The 19451-nt window shown below is 40.0% G+C and overlaps 1 protein-coding gene across 2 annotated transcripts in view; it reads left to right on the top strand.

Moving 5' to 3' along the window:
- Mps1 (dual specificity protein kinase monopolar spindle 1) overlaps nt 1-15741 on the top strand; it is a 34903-nt gene extending 19162 nt beyond the window's left edge. For both annotated transcript variants that reach the window (XM_076201994.1, XM_076201995.1), the window contains exons 4-10: nt 1422-2597; nt 3917-4065; nt 8120-8292; nt 10139-10263; nt 11043-11138; nt 12825-13187; nt 15339-15741. In XM_076201994.1, coding sequence (XP_076058109.1) covers nt 1422-2597; nt 3917-4065; nt 8120-8292; nt 10139-10263; nt 11043-11138; nt 12825-13187; nt 15339-15416 — 2160 coding nt within the window. In that variant the 3' untranslated portion in view covers nt 15417-15741. The remainder of the gene's footprint in view (nt 1-1421; nt 2598-3916; nt 4066-8119; nt 8293-10138; nt 10264-11042; nt 11139-12824; nt 13188-15338) is intronic.
- The last annotated feature ends 3710 nt before the right edge of the window (nt 15742-19451 follow it).

The raw sequence follows: 19451 nt of genomic DNA, 5'->3' as shown, positions 1-19451 counted from the left end.
GCATTAAGGGTGAGAAACTGGAGGAAGTGGATAGTTTCAGATACTTGGGTGCGAATATGACAGGAAAGGGAGGAGTGGGGGTGAAGGTAGAATGTAGATTGAGAGAAGTGAGTAAATGCCTTGGTGGATTAAAAAGTGTAATGAGAAATAGACATTTGGGAATGGATGCTAAGAGGAGCTAATATGAAGGAGTGATTGTACCAACAGCAATGTACGGGGCAGAAACATGGAACATGAGAGAGGAAGAGAGAAGGAGTTTGAATGTGTTTGAGATGAAATGTCTGAGAAGTATGATAGGGGTTACTAGGCTGGGTAGAGTGAGAAATGAGGAGGTGAGGAGGAGGAGAACAGGGGTGGAAAAGGAGCTGGGAGATAGGGTTGATGAAAGAATATTAGGATGGTTTGGATACATGGAAAGAATGAGTGAAGAAAGATTAGTAAAAGAAGTGTGGAAGGCGGAGGTGGAAGGAGTGAATATGAGGCAGCGTCCTAAGATGAGATGGATGGATGGGGAAAGGGGCTTTACAAAAGAGAGGAATGTCTGTAGAGGAAGGACAGGAGAGGACAGAAGATAGGGGTGAATGGAGAAGGGTTGTGTATAGATGAGGCTGTGATGCATGAGGGGGAGTGGGTGGGGGATGGGGGGTGAGGAAGTATGTATGAGAAAAAATTTGACGCAGCCCAAAGGGATTTCTCCCCATCTTCTCCTTTCCTGCATGAGGGAACGGAGAGGGGGGGTCGCCGAATTTATGAAGCGGCCTTGCTGTGGATGTGCTGTGTCTTGCGACACTGCTTCTGACCCAGGGCAGTGGACAAGATGCAGGGATGACCCGTCATCCAGGAGATGCCAAGATAGGAAGGAGGGTGGAGGGGAGTGGAATATATAGGGAATGAAATGGGTGGGAGTGATTTCTATGCTTTTTTCTTTTTGGCTACCCACCGTGTAAGGGGGGAAAAGCCTTTGGTATATGTATGTATTATTATTTATTTATTTATTATTTTTGTACTGGGTATCCATAGTGTTGCAGAATCTTGGTCTTATCAGTGTGACTAATATTTTCTTTACTATTACATCATCCAAGTAGTCAAAGGTCACCTTTATTGATCTTAGTGAATTGAATGTTTCTCTGACTATTTTGTTAATATGCTTGTCGGGTGACATGTCTGTGTTAATAATTACTCCAAGGTCCTTTTCCGAGATAACTTTTTTTTACTTCCTTTGTACTAATTTTGTATAGCCCTGAAATTCTATTTTATATGTGTGTACTTATGTAAAATTTGCACTTGTATATGTTTGGATTGATATATATTTATAAGAGTAATATGCTAATGAAGTTTATTCTGTTTGATTTTATGTTATATTGACTTGCATTTTGTTAACAAATGATATTTTTCTTATGTAAATTTTACTTAATTTTCAGAGTGGAGCAGACAAAAATGTATCTCATCAGTTTGACACTTCAGCCACATGTGAGAGCACAAGTTCACATAGTAAACCTGAAATTGCCTCATCACAAATTTTAAGCTCAAGGCTAAATTCAGACTATGGTGCTCACAAAATTGGCCCTAAATTCCAAACACCAAGTCATACTCAAAGCAAGTGTTGGGAAAACTCTAGGTCCAATTCTTCTCAGATAGAAAACATATATGGAGAGGTGGATTTCTTAGTGAAGGGCAATAGCTCCACAAAGTCAAGCACTTTTGGCCCTTTAAGCTATGAATCAGAGAGAATGGTGAATAAATCGCCAAACAAAATAATGCCAAGATCCATTTCAGCTTCAGACATTAGAGAAAAGAATGAAAAGGAGCAGCATGGCCTGGAGAAGAATTGGGGACGTCTCAGATACAAAGAGGAAGGCAGCCTCACAGACCATGGACGACAGTGTGTTAAAAAACAGTATAATCCAGGGATCAGTAGACATGATGTGGAAGACGACACTTATGTAGACTTAAGCAATCCATCTATGAGCACAATGAAAATGTCAGAACAAAATCGTAGTTCAATATCACAAGGGAATTCCCTTACAATTAACACATTAGAAACTGAGAAACAATCTATTGTAAATTCAATATTAAAAGATAGGGAAACACAAATGCAAACAGGAGAGCTCCATAGTTACTATGCTACTGCTGGAGCCAATACACGTGAGAGTTTAGCTTCACTCAAGAAAATGAATTCAGACATGCTGGAGGGTAGCAGTGGATATCAATCTCAAAACATGGCATCACTGAATGATAATGGCACAACCATATCCAAGAGCAGCTGTTCAGAAAAAAGAAGTGGTACTGCTGTATCCAAGAGTTTACCTCTTGTTGATAGAAATAATGCATCCACATATAAAAACACAAGTTCACAAAGTAGAACTGAAATTGATTCATCTCAGAGTTTCAGTTCAGGAATAAGTTCAGACTCTGTTCCCAAAGTTGACCCTAAGTTCCAAATAACAAGTCATACTAGAAGCAAGTGGAAGGAAGACTCCAGATCTGACATTTCACAGACAGAAAACAGTTTTGGAAAAGCAGATATCTTAGTGAAGGGTCATCGCTACATGACACTAGGAACCCTTGGCACTGGGGGCTCTAGTGTTGTGTATGAGGTAAGCAGTCTATGGCATTTAATAGATTATTCTCTGAGTCATAAGTCTCCAAAAATGATGTGCTTTACTGTCCTCTCTTTTGGAATGACTAGCATTGTTCTTCACGTGAAGATAGTTGCAGTGATAGATTGGTGGTGGTTATCTACAAGTTGTGCTCTAATTAAAGACACAAGCTGGAGAGAAGCTCTTCGTGCCCATTTTGACAACCCATCAAAATGCCTCCACCTGTAGTAGGTGCAGCTCTCTCTGGGACTTATTCTCTAGACCAGGTCCAAGGTCTTGTTCTCGCAGCTTCAACAAAAATGGAAATGTATACTCAGAAGTGGTACAAGACAGTATTAAGAGGGGGACGGCATAACAGAGGGACAATTGCATTAGAATAAAGTACCATCATTTCTCTATGAGTAGAGATTTCTCCTAACATAGACAAAATTATGTGTGGCTCTGGGCCATAGGGGCATCCCATATAGTCCCTAAAGTATTGGCTGCATGCTACTGAGCAGTTTATACTACACAATAACTTGCAGCCAATACCCCATGTAAAATTAATCCGCATTAGATGCAAGTCCACAGTTCCTTGAAAGCATGGGTCTCCTAAAAGAAATACCCATTGCAATAGATCGATAGGGAAAAAACTGGCTTAGGATTGTTGTTGCTTCCCCTGTAGGAGTAGTTATCTAGTTGCGTTCTTATGAGAACAGAATATTTAACATGCAGTTTGGTAAGGATTACATTTTTGCTTTGTTGTGATGTATGAGTAAACAGCTGTGAAAGGAAGTCTTATATCCTTGCCTACCATGAGAATTGGAAGTTAGCCAGCCAAGCAGGTTAGGGCATTGTTACTTGTGGCAAAGTTGAACCAAGGGCATGATTCAATAAATTCCATGCTGCTACAAAGTTGTCTGTAAGGGGCACTGTCCTAGCCTCTCAGTAGGGGGGGGGGGGCATTTGTGATGTTAAACCATATCATTATCATCACCACCATGAGACCTGAGACATTTTGGGTTCAAGATTGTGGGATACCCTTGAAGTGCTACTGTATTGATAATTGTTGTGATGAGTTTCTCTAACTGAAAACCTGCAGCCCCTCACTTCTGAACCATAGTTCTCAAACAATCTTATAGATTTATTAGGGAAAAATGTTGGATTTGTCTGTGTACTCTCTTAAGTAAAGGCATAAGAGAGAGTATTTTAAAGCATTTTCTAAAAGCATTAAATCCCTTTAGTTCATTTAATATATATATATATATATTTAAAATACTTTTTCAAAGATATATTCATTAGTCTAACAGTTTTATATGACCTCTTATTTTTTCCAGGTTGTAGATTTAGAAAGCAAGAAGGTGAGAGCTCTGAAGATTGTGAATATCATAAATATAGATGAAGCTACTCTTGAAGGATACAAAAATGAAATTGCAATTTTAGAAAGGCTTCAGTGGTCTGACAGAGTTATTACTCTATATGAATAGTAAGTAAAATTTTACTAGCTTAATCTTCTGTTAAATTTGCTAGGTACAAAACTGGAATGTATTCACCCCATTTTATGAAACAGTGTATGTTATAACGAGGGCAGTAAACTAAATCCTATCCATAGAATATCATGAAAATGGTCAGTCAGGAGATAGTTTTGTGTTGTGTTCGTGCCAGAAACACCACTTTTCCATCTCTTCATCATCACAAGTATTCCATACAAGAGCCTACCTAACCACAAGTACCACACATTTCATCCCCACACAAATACATTTTCACTCAAATCACTAAACAAGCTCTCCAAGACAGACTGCCAAACTCAGTACTACCAATATCCCCCAGATATCAGCTGCACAGAAAAATTCCTCTCAAGAGATGTAAGAACCACATTGACATGCTTGAGCTGTGGATGCCACCCAACTTTAGCCCCAAGCATACAGTGAAGCTGACATCAGCTTCATGATTTTGTAGTTGTAGATGAGTGACATCTGTATTCTGTGCAACCATCTTACAGAAGAAAATGAGTACCTTAGACTATCGTGAAAATGATCAGGAGACAGTTTTGTGCTGGTGCCCAAAACACCACTCTTCCATCTCTTTCTCACAAGCATTACATACAAGAGCCTGTCACAAGTACCACACAGTTCATCCCTACCAAAATACATTCACACTCAAATCACTAAATAAGCTCTCCAGGACAAACTGCCAAACGCTGTACTACCAATATCCCCCAGACATCAGCTGCACAGAAAAATCCCTCTCAAGAGAAATAAGAACCACATTGACATGCTTGAACTGTGGATGCCATCCAGCATTAGCCCCTAGCATACAGTGATGCTGATGTCTGGGTCATGAGGCGTGAGTGGGTATACAAGGATGCTGGTGTCAGCTTCCTGGTCATATTTATCTTATAGTTGTAGCTATGGCTACCTACCTTGTAAGGGGGAAAAAGCCTTTGCTCTATGTATATAGTTGTAGCTGAGTGACCCATGTATTCTGTGAAGAGGCTCGATCACATTTTCTGTGGTTATCAACATTCAGAGTGAGAAATGAGGAGGTGAGGAGGAGAACAGGGGTGAAAAAGGATTTGGGAGATAGGGTTGATGAAAGAATATTAGGATGGTTTGGACACATGGAAAGAATGAGTGAAGAAAGACTAGTAAAAGAGGTATGGAAGGCAGATGTGGAGGGAGTGAACATGAGGGGACGTCCTAGGATGAGATGGATGGATGGGGTGAAGGGGGCTTTGGGGAAGAGGGGAATGTCTGTTGAGGAAGGAAGGGAGAGGACGGAAGACAGAGGTGAGTGGAGAATGGTTGTATATGGATGATGTTGTGATTGCATGAGGAGGAATGGGCGGGGGGGTGGGGGGTGGGGTAGTATGTGTGAGTAAATTTTGACGCAGCCCGAAGGGATTTCTCCCCGTCCTCTCCTTATACGCAAGGGGGGACGGAGAGGGGGGGTCGCCGATTAAATGAAGTGGCCTTGCTGTGGATGTGCTGTGTCTTGCGACACTGCTTCTGACCCAGGGCGGTGGGCAGGGTGCAGGGATGGCCCGTCATCCAGGAGGTGCTCAGATGAGAGGGAGGGTGGGAGGGGTGTGGAGTGTATTTAGGGATGAAATGGGTGGGAGTGTTATTATGCCTTTCCCTTTTTGGCTACCTCCCTTGTAAGGGGGAAAAAGCCTTGGTATATGTATGTATCAACATTCAGGGTGAAAAAGAACAAGTATTACAGCTGTAACTTTATAATTTATAATGTGCATATTGTGATTTGACTCATATTGAAGAGGTTAAAAGAGTATCAACCCAGAAGAGTCCTGGCCACAGAATCAAACTATTTTATGTGCAACCACCTTACAGAAGATAATGAGTACCTTATTGTACAATGCCCCACCCAAACAGTCCCTAGACACAACACAGTATTTCTTTTCCAAGTGACTTATTAGCTTGCTTGGAGATTGTAGCTGGTTAGCTCTGGGTCCCTTGCCAGAGAGACCTGGGGTAACATACTGAATTGATGAGGGCAGTAAGATATGTTTTAAGTTATTTGTATTTTTCTGTTTGTAGGGAGGAGGGTGGAGGGGAGTGGAATATATGGGAAATGGAATGGATGGGAGTATTTTCTATTCCTTTTTCTTTTTGGCTACCACCTGTGTAAGGGGAAAAAGCCTTTGGTATATGTATATGTATGTATGTATAATTATAAAGGGATTTCTCCCCACCTTTTCCATTTCTGCATGAGGGGATGGAGAGGGGGGGGGGTCACTGATTTAATGAAGTGGCCTTGCTCTGGATGTAGTGTGTTTCAACATTGCTTCCAACCCAGGGCAGTGGGTGAGATGCAGGAATGACCTATCATCCAGGAGGAGCCAAGATAAGAGGGAGGGAAGGGGGTGGATGGGAGTGGAGTATGTTGGGGATGGAATGGTTGGGAGTGGTTTTTAATGTCTTTGTTTTTTGGCTTCCTCCCTTGGAAGAGGGAAAAAGACTTTGATATATGTATGTATAATTATAAAGCTATACTACTGTCATTTGAAATTGGAATAACACATGATCACTTTTCTGAAGAGCATAAGCATTCCATAGTTTCAATAATATCGAGTTCTTTAGTAGTAAATCCAATCTTGCTAGTTAGTAGTTGCCAGAGGGATCCAGTAGAAAAAAAGGCACCACCAAAAAAGAAGTTACAATGGCAATAGCCATAAGCAAAGCATTTAAAGTTCCCAGACATAGACATACATATACACCAAGGACTTCTTTTCCCCCTTACAAGGGAGGTAGCCAAAGTCAAAAGGCATATATCTAACCCCCCCCCCCCAATTTCATCCCTACCCACTCCACTTACATTCAGCACCCCTCCCTCTATCCCTCTTCTCTTGGCTCCTCCTGGATGATGGGTCATCCCTACATCTCACCCATTGCCCTGAGTCAGAAGCAATGCAGCAAGACACAGCACATCCCCAGCAAGGCTGCTTCATTTAATCAGTGACAAACTCCCTCTCTCCATCCCCTCATTCCCCTCATGCAGAAAAAGAGAAGACAGGGGAGAAATTCCTTTGGGCTGCATCAAAATATCATTCACATACTCCCTAACCCCCCCCCCCATTACCCATCCACTCCCTTCCATGCATCACAGCATCATCCATACACACCATTCTTCACTCACCCCTATCTTTTGTCTTCTCCCTTCCTCAAAAGACATCCCCCTCTTTCCCAGTGCCCCTTTTACCCCATCCATCCGTCTCATTCTTGATCTCCCCCTCGTGTTCACTTCCCCCACCTCTGCCTTCCACATATCTTTCACTAATCTTTCTTCACTCATTCTTTCCACATGTCCAAACCATCCTAATACTCTTTCATCAACCCTATCTCCCATCTTCCTTTCCACCTGTTCTCCTCCTCACCCCCTTGTTTCTCACTTTATCCACCCTAGTAATCCCCATCATACTTCTCAGACACCTCATCTCAAACACATTCAAACTCCTTCTCTCTTCCTCTCTTATGTTCCATGTTTCTGCCTCATACAGTGCTGTTAGCACACCTGTCCCTTCATGCAATCTACTCTTAGCATCCATTCCCAAATGTCTATTTCTCATTACACTTTTTAATCCCCCAAGGCATTTACTTGCTTCTTTCAATCTACATTCTACCTCTACTTCCACTCTTCCCTTTCCTGCCACATTTGCACCCAAGTATCTAAAGCTGTATATATATATATATATATATATATATATATATATATATATATATATATATATATCCCCTATCTCTCTCTCATAAACATGACAGTTTTATATTTGTTTTCACCAAAACTTCTTAGTGTTTCTCCATAAGAAAGGTCATATTTGTTATGGCACTGAATGGATGAGTACAGTGAATATTATGTGAGCTTGAAAGTAGTATTCAGGTTTAATAGTAGATACTACACATGTTATGTTCTGTATAGAAGTTTATTGTCATGCATAGTTTCTTTGCCAAAATGAAATTGATGATGTGATTCAGGTGCATTTTATAAATGTAAGTCAACCCCTTGAAATATTTTATTCACAGTGAACAGACTCCAACTCAACTAAAGATTGTATTAGAGAAAGGCAACAAAGACCTGGCATCTCTCCTTAATAGTCGCCATGGAAAAGGAAAACAACCTACTTTGCTCTCACCTTTCACCATCCGGCACTACTGGCATGGAATGCTGAAGGCAGTTCAGGCCATACATACAGAAGGTGTGTATATCAAGGAAGTTTGAGTTTCAGAATATCTTACTCATTGATATTAAAATGATTATTTCTATTGGTGCAGAAAATCCTGGATTTTTTTCATAATTTCCAGAGTAGTTATCTGTTTTCATAATTATATTAATCATGTTTGCATTAAGAAAATGGGGAGAAATCCCTTTGGGGAGCATCAAAATATCATACACACATAACCACTCTCTTACCCCTCCCCATCCCCCACCCATTTCCTTCCTTGCATCACAGTATCATCTATACACAGCCATTCTCCACTCACCCCTATCTCCTGCCTTCTCCCTTTCTTGTTCAAAAGACACCCCCCTCTTGCTCAAGGCCCCTTTCACCCCATCCATCCATATCATCCTTGGTCACCCCCTCATGTTCACTTTGTCCACCTCTGCCTTCCACACCTCTTTGACTAATATTTCTTTACTCATTCATTCCATGTGTCCATACCATTCCAATACTCTCACATCAGCCCTATCTGCCATCTCCTTTTCCACTCCCACTGTCCTCCTCACCTCATTTCTCACTCTCTCCAACTTTGTATCCCCTACCATACTTCTCAGACATTCATCTCAAACACATGTAAACTTTTCCTCTCTGCTCACCATAAATTCCATGTCTCTCTTCCATACAGTGCTGTCGGCACAATCACTCCATCATAGAATCTCCTCTGCATCTCCATTCCAAAATGCCTATTTTTCATGAGACTTTTCAATCCTGCAGGGCAATGGGTGGGATACAGGGATGACCCATCATCCATGAGGAGCTAATATGAGTGGGAGGAAAGGGTGGTGGATGGGGCTGGAGTGGGTATATGCTGTTTGACTTTGGCTACCTCCCTGGTAAGGAGGAAAAAGCCCTTGGTATGTAGATAGATATTTGCATTAAGTTCACTAAGTAGAAACCTGCAGACGCACAGCATAAACAATGTTGTGACTGTACATATCCATCCCATCTCTTAATTCAAAGGGGGACAGTAACAGTTTTCAGAGTTTATGAAGTTATTAAGCTCTAAGTAGGACTTGATATTGGTCGAGTCATTACACCACCTTGGTGCGGTTGAGGTGTATTTACCTAATTGCATTATACGGAAAGGAACGATATGAGACTGTTTCTGTGTCACTTGCTTATAGTGGTATGAGGAGGGGAAAAGTTGCTAGTTGTCAACTCGCCTTTTGTGAGAAGGTGGAGGAAATACAGTTAAAGTTAAAAAAGAATTGGATCCAGCCCACAGACTGAGTGTTAGCCCCACAGGGTTTCGCCTTGATTTATCTGGGGAGGTTAATTGTTGCTTGTGCTTGCAAGTTTATCTAGTGAGGCATTTGGTGAAATTTAGAATTTCTAAGTTGGAAATTTTTATTTGTTCTGTGATGTGTAGATTGTGTGTAGCTTTATTGGGTAGTGTGCATTCAGGTCACCTGTTAGTAGGTGGTTTGGTAAGTGTGTGGGCCTGCTGCTCCAGAGACCAGGAACCAGCCATTTGGGGCACACAGGAAAGGGTAAATGGTGTTGACGCCATGATTTATGCTTCATGTTTTAGCCTTCTTAAAGTCTTTTATTGGAGCAAATTACTAATGGAGCACATGAGAAGGAAGCAGTGCTATTCAAGGCTGTTGCTGAAGCATAAAGAATAGATGGTTCCAGTTGTAGGTACCACTAGCAGGTGGTACCTCATTAGACCTTCATTATATTTCATTATATTTCTATGGGTTTGATAACTTTTAGTTTGCTCTTTATCACAGTCGGACAGTACAGTCTATTTTAACTAGGACTACATTTCATTTGTTCACAGGAAATGAATCTGTTTTGTTATCAGAAATTTTCCTTACAGGTATCATCCACTCAGATCTCAAGCCAGCCAACTTCCTCTTGGTATGCCCAACTGTCAAATTGATAGATTTTGGTATTGCATCCTCCATCCAGCAAGACATGACTAGTGTGTTCAAGGACAGTCAGGTGATTGATTTTTTTTTTTTTTTTTTTTTTTTTTTTTTTTGCAGGTTGTTTACTATTGTTATGGTTGACATTTTAGCTTGGTTGTATGTGGCCTGTGGTATCATGTAATTTTTAATTTCCATTTTTAAATCTCTTCTCTACCCCCTCTCTATCTTTCCTTCCTTCTCCCTCCCTTCGTAGGTGTCATTGTATTTTAGGGTTAACTCATGGTACTGCACCTCTATTAGATATCTTTCTCCCTCCTTTCCTTCATAGCATTTTGTTATAGCATGACATGAATAGATATTCAAGGTGATTTTTTTTTTTTTTTTTTTTTCTCTCTCTCTCTCTCTCTCTCTCTCTCTCTCTCTCTCTCTCTCTCTCTCTCTCTCTCTCTCTCTCTCTCTCTCTCTCTCTCTCTCTCCACCATGTACTCTGTTGTGGTTAGTCTTTTTATATTTCTTTTGTGGAAAAATAAATGGTTGTATGCGTCCTATAGGGGGGGTTTGTGACATTAAACCAAACCACATCATCATCAATGTCTTCTTCTTTGAATAACACAATGCTTCTCCATATTCATATATTGTAATTATATATTTTCAGTTTTAGTCCAAAAAAATATGTTATGCAGTGATTTGAAAAAGGAAAATGATGTATCACTCTATTTACCTAATTCTAACCACTAAAAAATCTAATGTGTGTATTTATGATTTGGTAGGATAGGGTGAGTTGATTAAATTATGTTGGATGAAGTAATTAAAGGATAATTATTCATTTGGTGAACTATCTCTCCAATACAGGCAGGAACTTACAACTACATGAGCCCCGAGTCCCTTAGGGACATACACTCGGGACCCATCATCAATGGCAAGGCTGGAAGCAAACCAATTATCAAAGTAAGTACTTTGTAGCAGGGTTTTTTTTTTTTTTTTCAGTGTTTCAGAAAGTATTTGATAGGAACTAGGGGCATTGTTGAGTGTGGTCCAGACGTAGACAATTGGAAGTCTGTTGAATGTGATCAAAAGTTTTTACATGAATAGAGGGGGGGGGGAGTGAAGGGAATGGAGAAGGAGTTTGCCTATTATATTATAAAGATGAATTCATCCACAAAATGCTGAGATAGGAGTGTGTTGAATATATTTTAATGTATATAAAGTGGACAAGATGCAGGGATGACCCGTCATCCAGGAGGTGCCAAGATAAGAGAGATTGAAGAAGGTGGAGGGGAGGGGAGTGCGATAGTGATGGAATGGGGGGGAAAAGCCTTTGGTATATTATATGTATATGTAGTGATTGTGTGCTTTGACTTGGCCTACCCACCTACAAAGGGGAAAGAGCCTTTGGTGTGGACAGCCATCCCTCAATTATTGTGGGGATTGCATACTTTTTTCTTGATCTATTATCCTTCCCACTATCCTTCCTTTGGATACCTTTATATAGTCCATTAGTGACATATCAACCACCCTTCCATCCACCACCCACTCCCATGTGTACTTATGTTTGACTTTCTTCTTAAACACTTAGCTAGTACCAACTCACTAAGCACAGCTCCTTCATTAACTCCCAACTATGATTTATACCTGGCATTCCAAACTTCCCAACCACTCCATCTATTGGTTCATCCCCTACTGTAGCATTGAGATCTCTCAATTCTACTGTACTACAGTGACACTCCTCCCAAAACTCTCTAAGCACTCATTTAGATGTATCCAAAAAGCCTCTCTTCCCTCTACACTTTTCTCATAACCAGATCCATATCTACATCTCCTATCCCAGTTTCATCTTCATCCACAAACCTTGAAGATACTTCCTTCCACTCCACCACACACCTTCCTGATTCCTCACCAGCAGAGCCACCCCTTTTCTACCTCATCCTCTCCTCACTCCTGACACCCTCTCCACCACACTCCCAAATTCAGAATCACCCCTCTCATTCAACTTAGATTCACTTAATGCCAACACATCCATCTTCCTTCTCACAAACATACTGCCTGTCTCTTCCCTTTTACTCTCATCTGTACCACACTCATGCACACTTGTTGACCCAAATCTAAAGGTTCTGGTTGGAAATCTCCTCCCAGACCTTCTTATAGCTTGACTTCTCCTTGGATCATTTTACAGAAAGCAGGATTAAGGTGTCATTACATGTGGTAAAGGTCAAGGGGATGGTGGTTCAAATCCTGCCACTGGTGAAGTTGAACCAAGGGCATTATGGTTCATTAAATTCCACTCTACAAAGGGCTCTGTGTGGGGCACCGTCCTAGCCTTCCAATTGTGGTGGTGGTCGGGGGAGGGGGGGGGGTTGGTGCTGGGTCGTGACATTAAACCATATATGTAAATATATCTTTTCTTTAATAATACAGGAAAATATTTTTGCTCTTGCTTTAAATTCCACATTAGTATTTCCACAACTTGATATGAAATTTTCATCTGAATTCTAAATATCAAGAGTTTATGGCCCCATTTACTTATTGTATATAGGATTGATTTTGATAACTTGTGTAAGATTGATTTTTTAAGTACCAAAAGTTTGTGATTTAATTCATTTCATTTAATCAAAGATTTGGTTTGTAATCTGCCAGATTGGGGTGAAGTCTGATGTTTGGTCTTTGGGATGTATCCTCTACAACATGGTATATGGTAAAACACCATTCCAACACATTGGCAACCCTATCATGAAACTGGCTGCTATCTCCAATCCCAACTCAAAAATAAGCTTTCCTGTCATTGAGAACAAATTGCTACTGGATACTTTAAAGAAGTGCCTCCAGTTTGATCCAAAAGCCCGACCATCCATTGAAGAATTGCTGGAACACCCGTATTTGAATGAAGATGTCCAGGAGAAAGACCAGGCTGCATCTCCTCCTGCATCAAAAGAGGGGCTTGGGTCTGTTATACAACAGTTACAGTGTCTGACTCCCAATTCCCTCTCCCAGGTGACCAAGGTTGGTATGATGGATCATTTTATTAGCAATTTTAGCCTTTGGCTGATATTATCAAGTTACTGTATTTCATGGCTTTGAAGATTGAATGCCTCTTTATCTCTCCCTGTCTGTGTTTTTCTGTCTCTTTCTCTTTTGCAATGCATGTGTGTATTTACCTTATTATAGTGTACATGAAAGGAGCAATGCTTATTGATTCCTGTCTCCTTCTCTCCTATTTATAATACTTAGCCTCAAATTCATGTACAGCTCCAACTTGGTCTCTATCCTTGATTTCCAGTTATCACATTTAGATTCGAATTCATCTGTTGCTAGACTGCTTGCACTTGAGGTCTCCTGGACCAAGACCAGGGTCCAGGAGTCTGTCTGGAGACTTACTGGATGACACAGTTCAGATTGGCGATGCATGTTGCAAAGACATTGAGGCCTTGGAAGATTCTTCATACCTTGGTAGTGTAGTGCATATCAGTGGTGGATCATGTCAGGAAGGAAGGATTGGTATTACCCATGGTGTTATGGATTTGTTCAACCAGAGCAACATAGGATTGGTCCACCAGGGCCATTGTGGACTAATGTAATGTCGAAAATGGAAACACCCTTATAGGGGGTGAATTTCCACACCATTTGAGTGTGCCATTTACCATCGTAGTATTGTGTGCAGAGGCTATCATCTCCCCAGAAACCAACACACTCAACTATTGTCATGTCACCATGGGGGTGGAGGGGGGGGGGTTGTGCAGCGAGTGTCCTGTATGTCCCCACCTCTCAACCCTCACCAATGCTTCTTCTAACCCCCCTACCCCATGTGAATATAGCTTAGATAACCCATTTTTAGAGAAAACTGAGTGTTAGAGAGACCTGGGAGTTCTAGTGAGTACCGACCTTAAATCCTGGAAACAGTGCTTTAGCACCAGGAATAAAACTAACAGAGCATTAGGTTTCATTGCTAGGATGGTTACAAATAGAAGTGCAGAGGTAATTATCAAACTATCTGATGTTAAGTAGACCCATCCTTGACTATGCAGTACAGCTTTGGTCTCCTTCCTATAGAAGGGACATCAATTCACTAGAATCAGTAGAGATACAGAGGAAAATGACCAAAATGATACATGAGTTCAGAAATTTACCTTACAAGGAGAGGCTTAGACACCTTAACTTACACTCTGTGGAAAGATGCATAGTGCAGGGTGATCTAATAGAGATGTTCAAGTGGATCAAAGGCTTTAACAAGGGTGACACAAACAAGGTCATCATATTAAGACAGCAGGGCAGGACTTGTAGTAATGGATTTAAACTGGACAAATTTAGACACAAGAAGGAAATAGGCAAGAACTGGTTTACTAATAGGGTAGTCAATGAATGGAATAGACCTAGTAACCATGTAGTGAGCTCTAGATATATTATTTTAAGAAACAGTCAACATTATGGATGGGGATGAGAGGTGATAATGGACATGGAACTGTCTAGTGTAGGCTTTATGGTCTCTTACAGTCTCCTTCATTTTTATGTTCTTATGAAGCTTGCTTTGAGAGACCATGGGGACTGGCACTGGTGTATGAGTCAAGCAGTGCACTTCCTCTCTGGCATATGTCCTCAGTAGATGATGATGATGATGATTGATTGTTCCAGCTTGTGCCATATCACCTTCTATGTACAGAGACAAGCACTGGCATCATCATAACCACGAAATGGTGGATGTCGACACCATCATTAACTTAGGATTCCCTGTATTTATGCATCTATATGGAAAATTGTTTCTTCACAACCTTTAGACATATAATCCTCCTTAATTTGTTGTCATGACCTATTAAAGCCTTCTTATCCTTAATGAAGAGATCTCTTCTGTCAATGTAATCTATTCTTTGATGGATTTTTTTTTTTTTTTTTTTTTGGGGGGGGGGGGCTCAGTTGTTGTAATACCCTCAGTGTTTTAGGTAGTACATGACACAACTTTAACCCATAGAATGGAGGAAAAATTCATTCTTGCTTGGGACAGGTGACCTGACTTAATGCTGAGCATTAGCTGAGGTCGTCTGGTCATGTGGCTTGCCTCCAGGACCTTGATACAGGGTTCCTGTAAAATAAGGAAATGGTAAAAAAGTAGTCTTCCTTTCTAATTTGAATATTGTTCCTGATTTAATTTTTCTTTAACAGATGGTGGAGAAGCTCAAGAAAGAGCCACAGGAGACAGTTGCTTCCCAAATGCGAAGAAATCTTGTGAAGGATTTGTAGTAGAAACCAGTCATAGAAGATTATTATATCATCTTCACAGGAAAAATAATTTACATGTTAAATTTATCTTCTTCTATGCATTGGTAGCAGATGATATTTAGATTGTCAGACTGTTTAGGCTTCCAGTATGATTATAAAGCTACATATTTGATACTATAGATGGAATATCAATAGAAAGGTAAGAAGGTAGTTTCTGATTTGAGTCTTCAATATATTGTTTATTAAGTACACTACCAGAGAAAAGTGGACAGAAGTTTTCAGATTATCAGATTAGAAGTTTTCTATTATCAGCATTCCCTTTTATAAATAAAGTTTACCTCTATCATGTTTATATATTACTCCAACCTTCCACTTTTATCTTCTTCTTTCTTGATCAATTTGGCTTCTGTGTTAGCCTGAAAGTACTGGGTTGGTGGGCATCCTTCTTCGTGGGAAGATCTGCTGTAGATTATATCTATCTACCTATAAGATACAGGGTGTTCACTGGCAGAGTGGTTTAGAGTAACTTACTTGAGCATAAGATTAGAGTGGAGGTGGATCAAGTTCTACTAGCAGGAAGCATGTTTATAGTAAGTGTATACTACATTTTAAATTCCCCATTTCAAAAAGCCCTTTAAAACGTGGCACCTTCCTAGTCCTCTCTGAGAAGGAGGAGTTCATGATGCTTAACTGAATGAAGATACAGGAAAAGAGCTGTGCAGATAACAACGATAATTATGATGTTATTTACCTTGACTTTAGCAAAGCGTTTGACAAGGTGCCACACCTGAGACTTCTAAATATAATCAAAATCCATGGCATAGGAGGAAAAGTGTTAGAATGTATTAGTAACAGAAAACAGCGGGTTACCATAAATGGAGTAATCTAGGTGGGGCAATGTTACTAGTGGGGTCCCCCAGGGCTCGGTTTTGGGTCCCTTGTTGTTCATTGTGTACATAAACAATTTAGACGATGGGATAAATAGTGATGTTAGTAAGTTTGCGGATGACACTAAAATAGGACGCCTAATTAGGTCAAGAGACGACGCAGAGATTCTGCAGGATGATCTTAACAAATTGTTCACATGGTCAGTGAAATAGCAAATGAACTTCAATATCTTTAAGTGTAGCATGTTAAACATAGGGCTACACAACTCTGAAAATAGATACAGTTTAGATAACACGCTTTTAGAGAAAGCTGAGTGCGAGAGAGACTTGGAAGTTCTAGTGAATCCGGACCTTAAAACCAGGAAACAGTGCATTAGCGCCAGGAATAAAGCTAACAGAGCATTAGGTTTCATTGCTAGGACGGTAATGAATAGAAGTGCAGAGGTAATTATTAAACTATCTAGCAATAGTTAGACCCATCCTTGACTATGCGGTACAGTTTTGGTCTCTGTCCTACAGAATAGACATCAATTCACTAGAATCAGTACAGAGAAGAATGGCCAAAATGATACATGGACTCAGAAATTTACCTTACGAAGAGAGGCTTAAGCACCTTAACTTCCACTCTCTGGAAAGATGCAGTCTGGGGTGATCTAATAGAGGTGTTCAAGTGGATCAAAGGCTTTAACAAGGGTGATGCAAACAAGGTCATCATATTAAAACAACAGGGCGGGACTCGCAGTAATGGTTATAAACTGGACAAATTTAGATTTAAAAATGAAATAGGCAAGAATTGCTTTATTAACAGGGTGGTCAGTGAATGGAATAAACTTAGTAACCATGTAGTAAGCCCTGAAACTATCAGTTGTTTTAAGAGATGATTAGACAACTTTATGGATGGGGATGACAGGTGGTGATGGATACGGAGCTGCCTAGTGTAGGCCTTATGGTCTCTTGCAGTCTCCTTCATTCTTATGTTTTATGTTCACATGGGATCCAGTCACTTTTGTCCCCAGACCAGTCACTCCATTGCCCCTGCCTGGTCTTTGTTGTAGAAGAGCCATGACCTGTGGGTAACTGGCAGCAACAGCCTCCTAACAAACTTGGCACACACACACACAAACTATCGAGCCGTCAACAAGTGCTTCCGTAGGCTGCATCGAAAAGACGAAACTTCTCAGTAGTGCATGGAGAGCAGGAGCCCTGGGTTGTATTGAGTTGGAAGGGAATGATCTAGTGCAGTGCTATTAGTGTCTATGGAGCGAAAGTGAAAGTGAATCAGGGTGGAACAAGGAAAAAGGGCGACGAGATTGAGCTGAATGTCGACACGAGTGCAGAGTCCTCTAGCAACGCAAAACCAAAAATGAATGTAAACAGAGGCCTTGAAATACCAAGGTGATTTCAAAAGTTAAGTGAAGATGAACCTTCTTCTGGACTTGGTAAGTATAAGAGAAAAAACCTGAGGCAAATCATAGGCATAGAAAAAGAGACGAGTTTTAGCAAGAGTTCATGGGATAAAGAAATGGATCTAAAGAGATTATGAATCTAAGAAAGGAATACAGTAGAACCTCAGCATACGAATTTAATTTGTTCCAGGACCTACTTCGAATGTTGAAATGGTCGTATGTTAGATCAAATATTCCCATAAGAATACACTGTAATTCGTTTAATTCGTCCCACAGCCCAAAAACCTATGATAACTCCTTAATAAATACCGTACAGCAGATAATTACACATAGCAATAAAACAAATGCATTACTGTACATAAGAGAGATGTAAAAAAAATAATTTATTAGGAAATAATCAATGAAAGGTGTTTTTATTGTCACTTTACCTTAGAGACAGGCGAACAGAGGTGTAGGCTTGGCGATGCAGGAGACGGTAGGTGTGGGTAGAGAGGTGGTGACTGAGATACGTATCATAACTTAGGCTACTCCAACTTACACTAGGTGAACTTTAAACTAACTTAGCTTATATATGCAAAACTTCGACGACTTCGTATGTTGGAAATTACTTCAGGTGTAGAGTCAAATATTAGATTGAATTTCACATTGTATGTTGGAAAATTCGTATGTTTAGGCAATCGTAAGTAGAGGTTCTACTGTATCTCGAAGTAAACAAAGAGGTGTGTCATTTAGAGAAAAAGAATGTTGAAATAAAGAGCTTCACAAGTGAATAGAAAAAAAAGAAGGTAAAAATGTGAAAATGAAAGGACGAAAAACAAAGATACCAATAGTGCGACTTAAAGAAAAGGTAAATGGCTCAAGTGCAAGCAATGTCTGGAAAATTATAGAAAAATATAGGAGAGGAAAATTTGCAAAATAGAAAAGAATGGAAAGAAAGCAAAAAGATAGCTTTCAAAGAAATATTACAACAAATGCAGGAGAATGCCAAGGACACAATTATTCAAGTAATCAAAGAAAAATCAAATTGGGCTAGAGATACAGTAGGTAAAAAAAAAAATAGTATATAGACTAAAGGTAACATGGCCTGGCTAGGTAATTGAGAGAAAAAGAAATAGCAAGAACAATTCTAAAAAGTACAAGACAGAGATAAGGAAATAGAAGAAGTATAAGGATGGGACAATGCACAAAAAGAAATCGACCTCTAAAGATAAAATTAAGGTCACAAATGGTAGCAAAAGACATATTAGCAAGACCAGGAGTTAGCAAAAAGTGAACACTATCACAATATATGGATGAAAAGAGAAATGAATGTTGAGGAAAGAGAAAGAGAGAAGATCCTAAGAGGTGAAACTAAAGAGAAAAAAGACAGGAAAAGAATGGAGATAGAAAAAAAGGAATTCTATTGGAGAGTGTTAGACATGAGGCTAAGGAAAGGGTATATTCAGGTAAGGGAAATGAAAGGAACAGAAAACGAGATGGTGAGGGAAAAATAAAAGTGGCTTATACTAACATAGACGGATTGACCTCAGGATTAAGTGAACTAAATGATTACCTGTCAGAAAAAAAAAAAAAAACATATAATGGGAATTGTGGAGATGAAATTAAGGGACCCACTACCACCGAATAGTGTTAGACATGGATCATATTATCACTGGATTAAAGATAGAGACGAGAAACAGGGAGGAGTCATGTTTTTGGCTAAAAAAAATTAGTAAATGTGATGAAGGTTACAGATGGTAAAAAGAGAGCTCATATATGATCGA

This window comes from Oratosquilla oratoria, chromosome 18, assembly GCF_046742065.1.
Source record: "Oratosquilla oratoria isolate Oo_2021 chromosome 18, ASM4674206v1, whole genome shotgun sequence".
Classification (NCBI taxonomy): domain Eukaryota; kingdom Metazoa; phylum Arthropoda; class Malacostraca; order Stomatopoda; family Squillidae; genus Oratosquilla; species Oratosquilla oratoria.
Note: the sequence above shows the minus strand (reverse complement) of the source record. Positions and strands in the feature narration are given on the sequence as shown.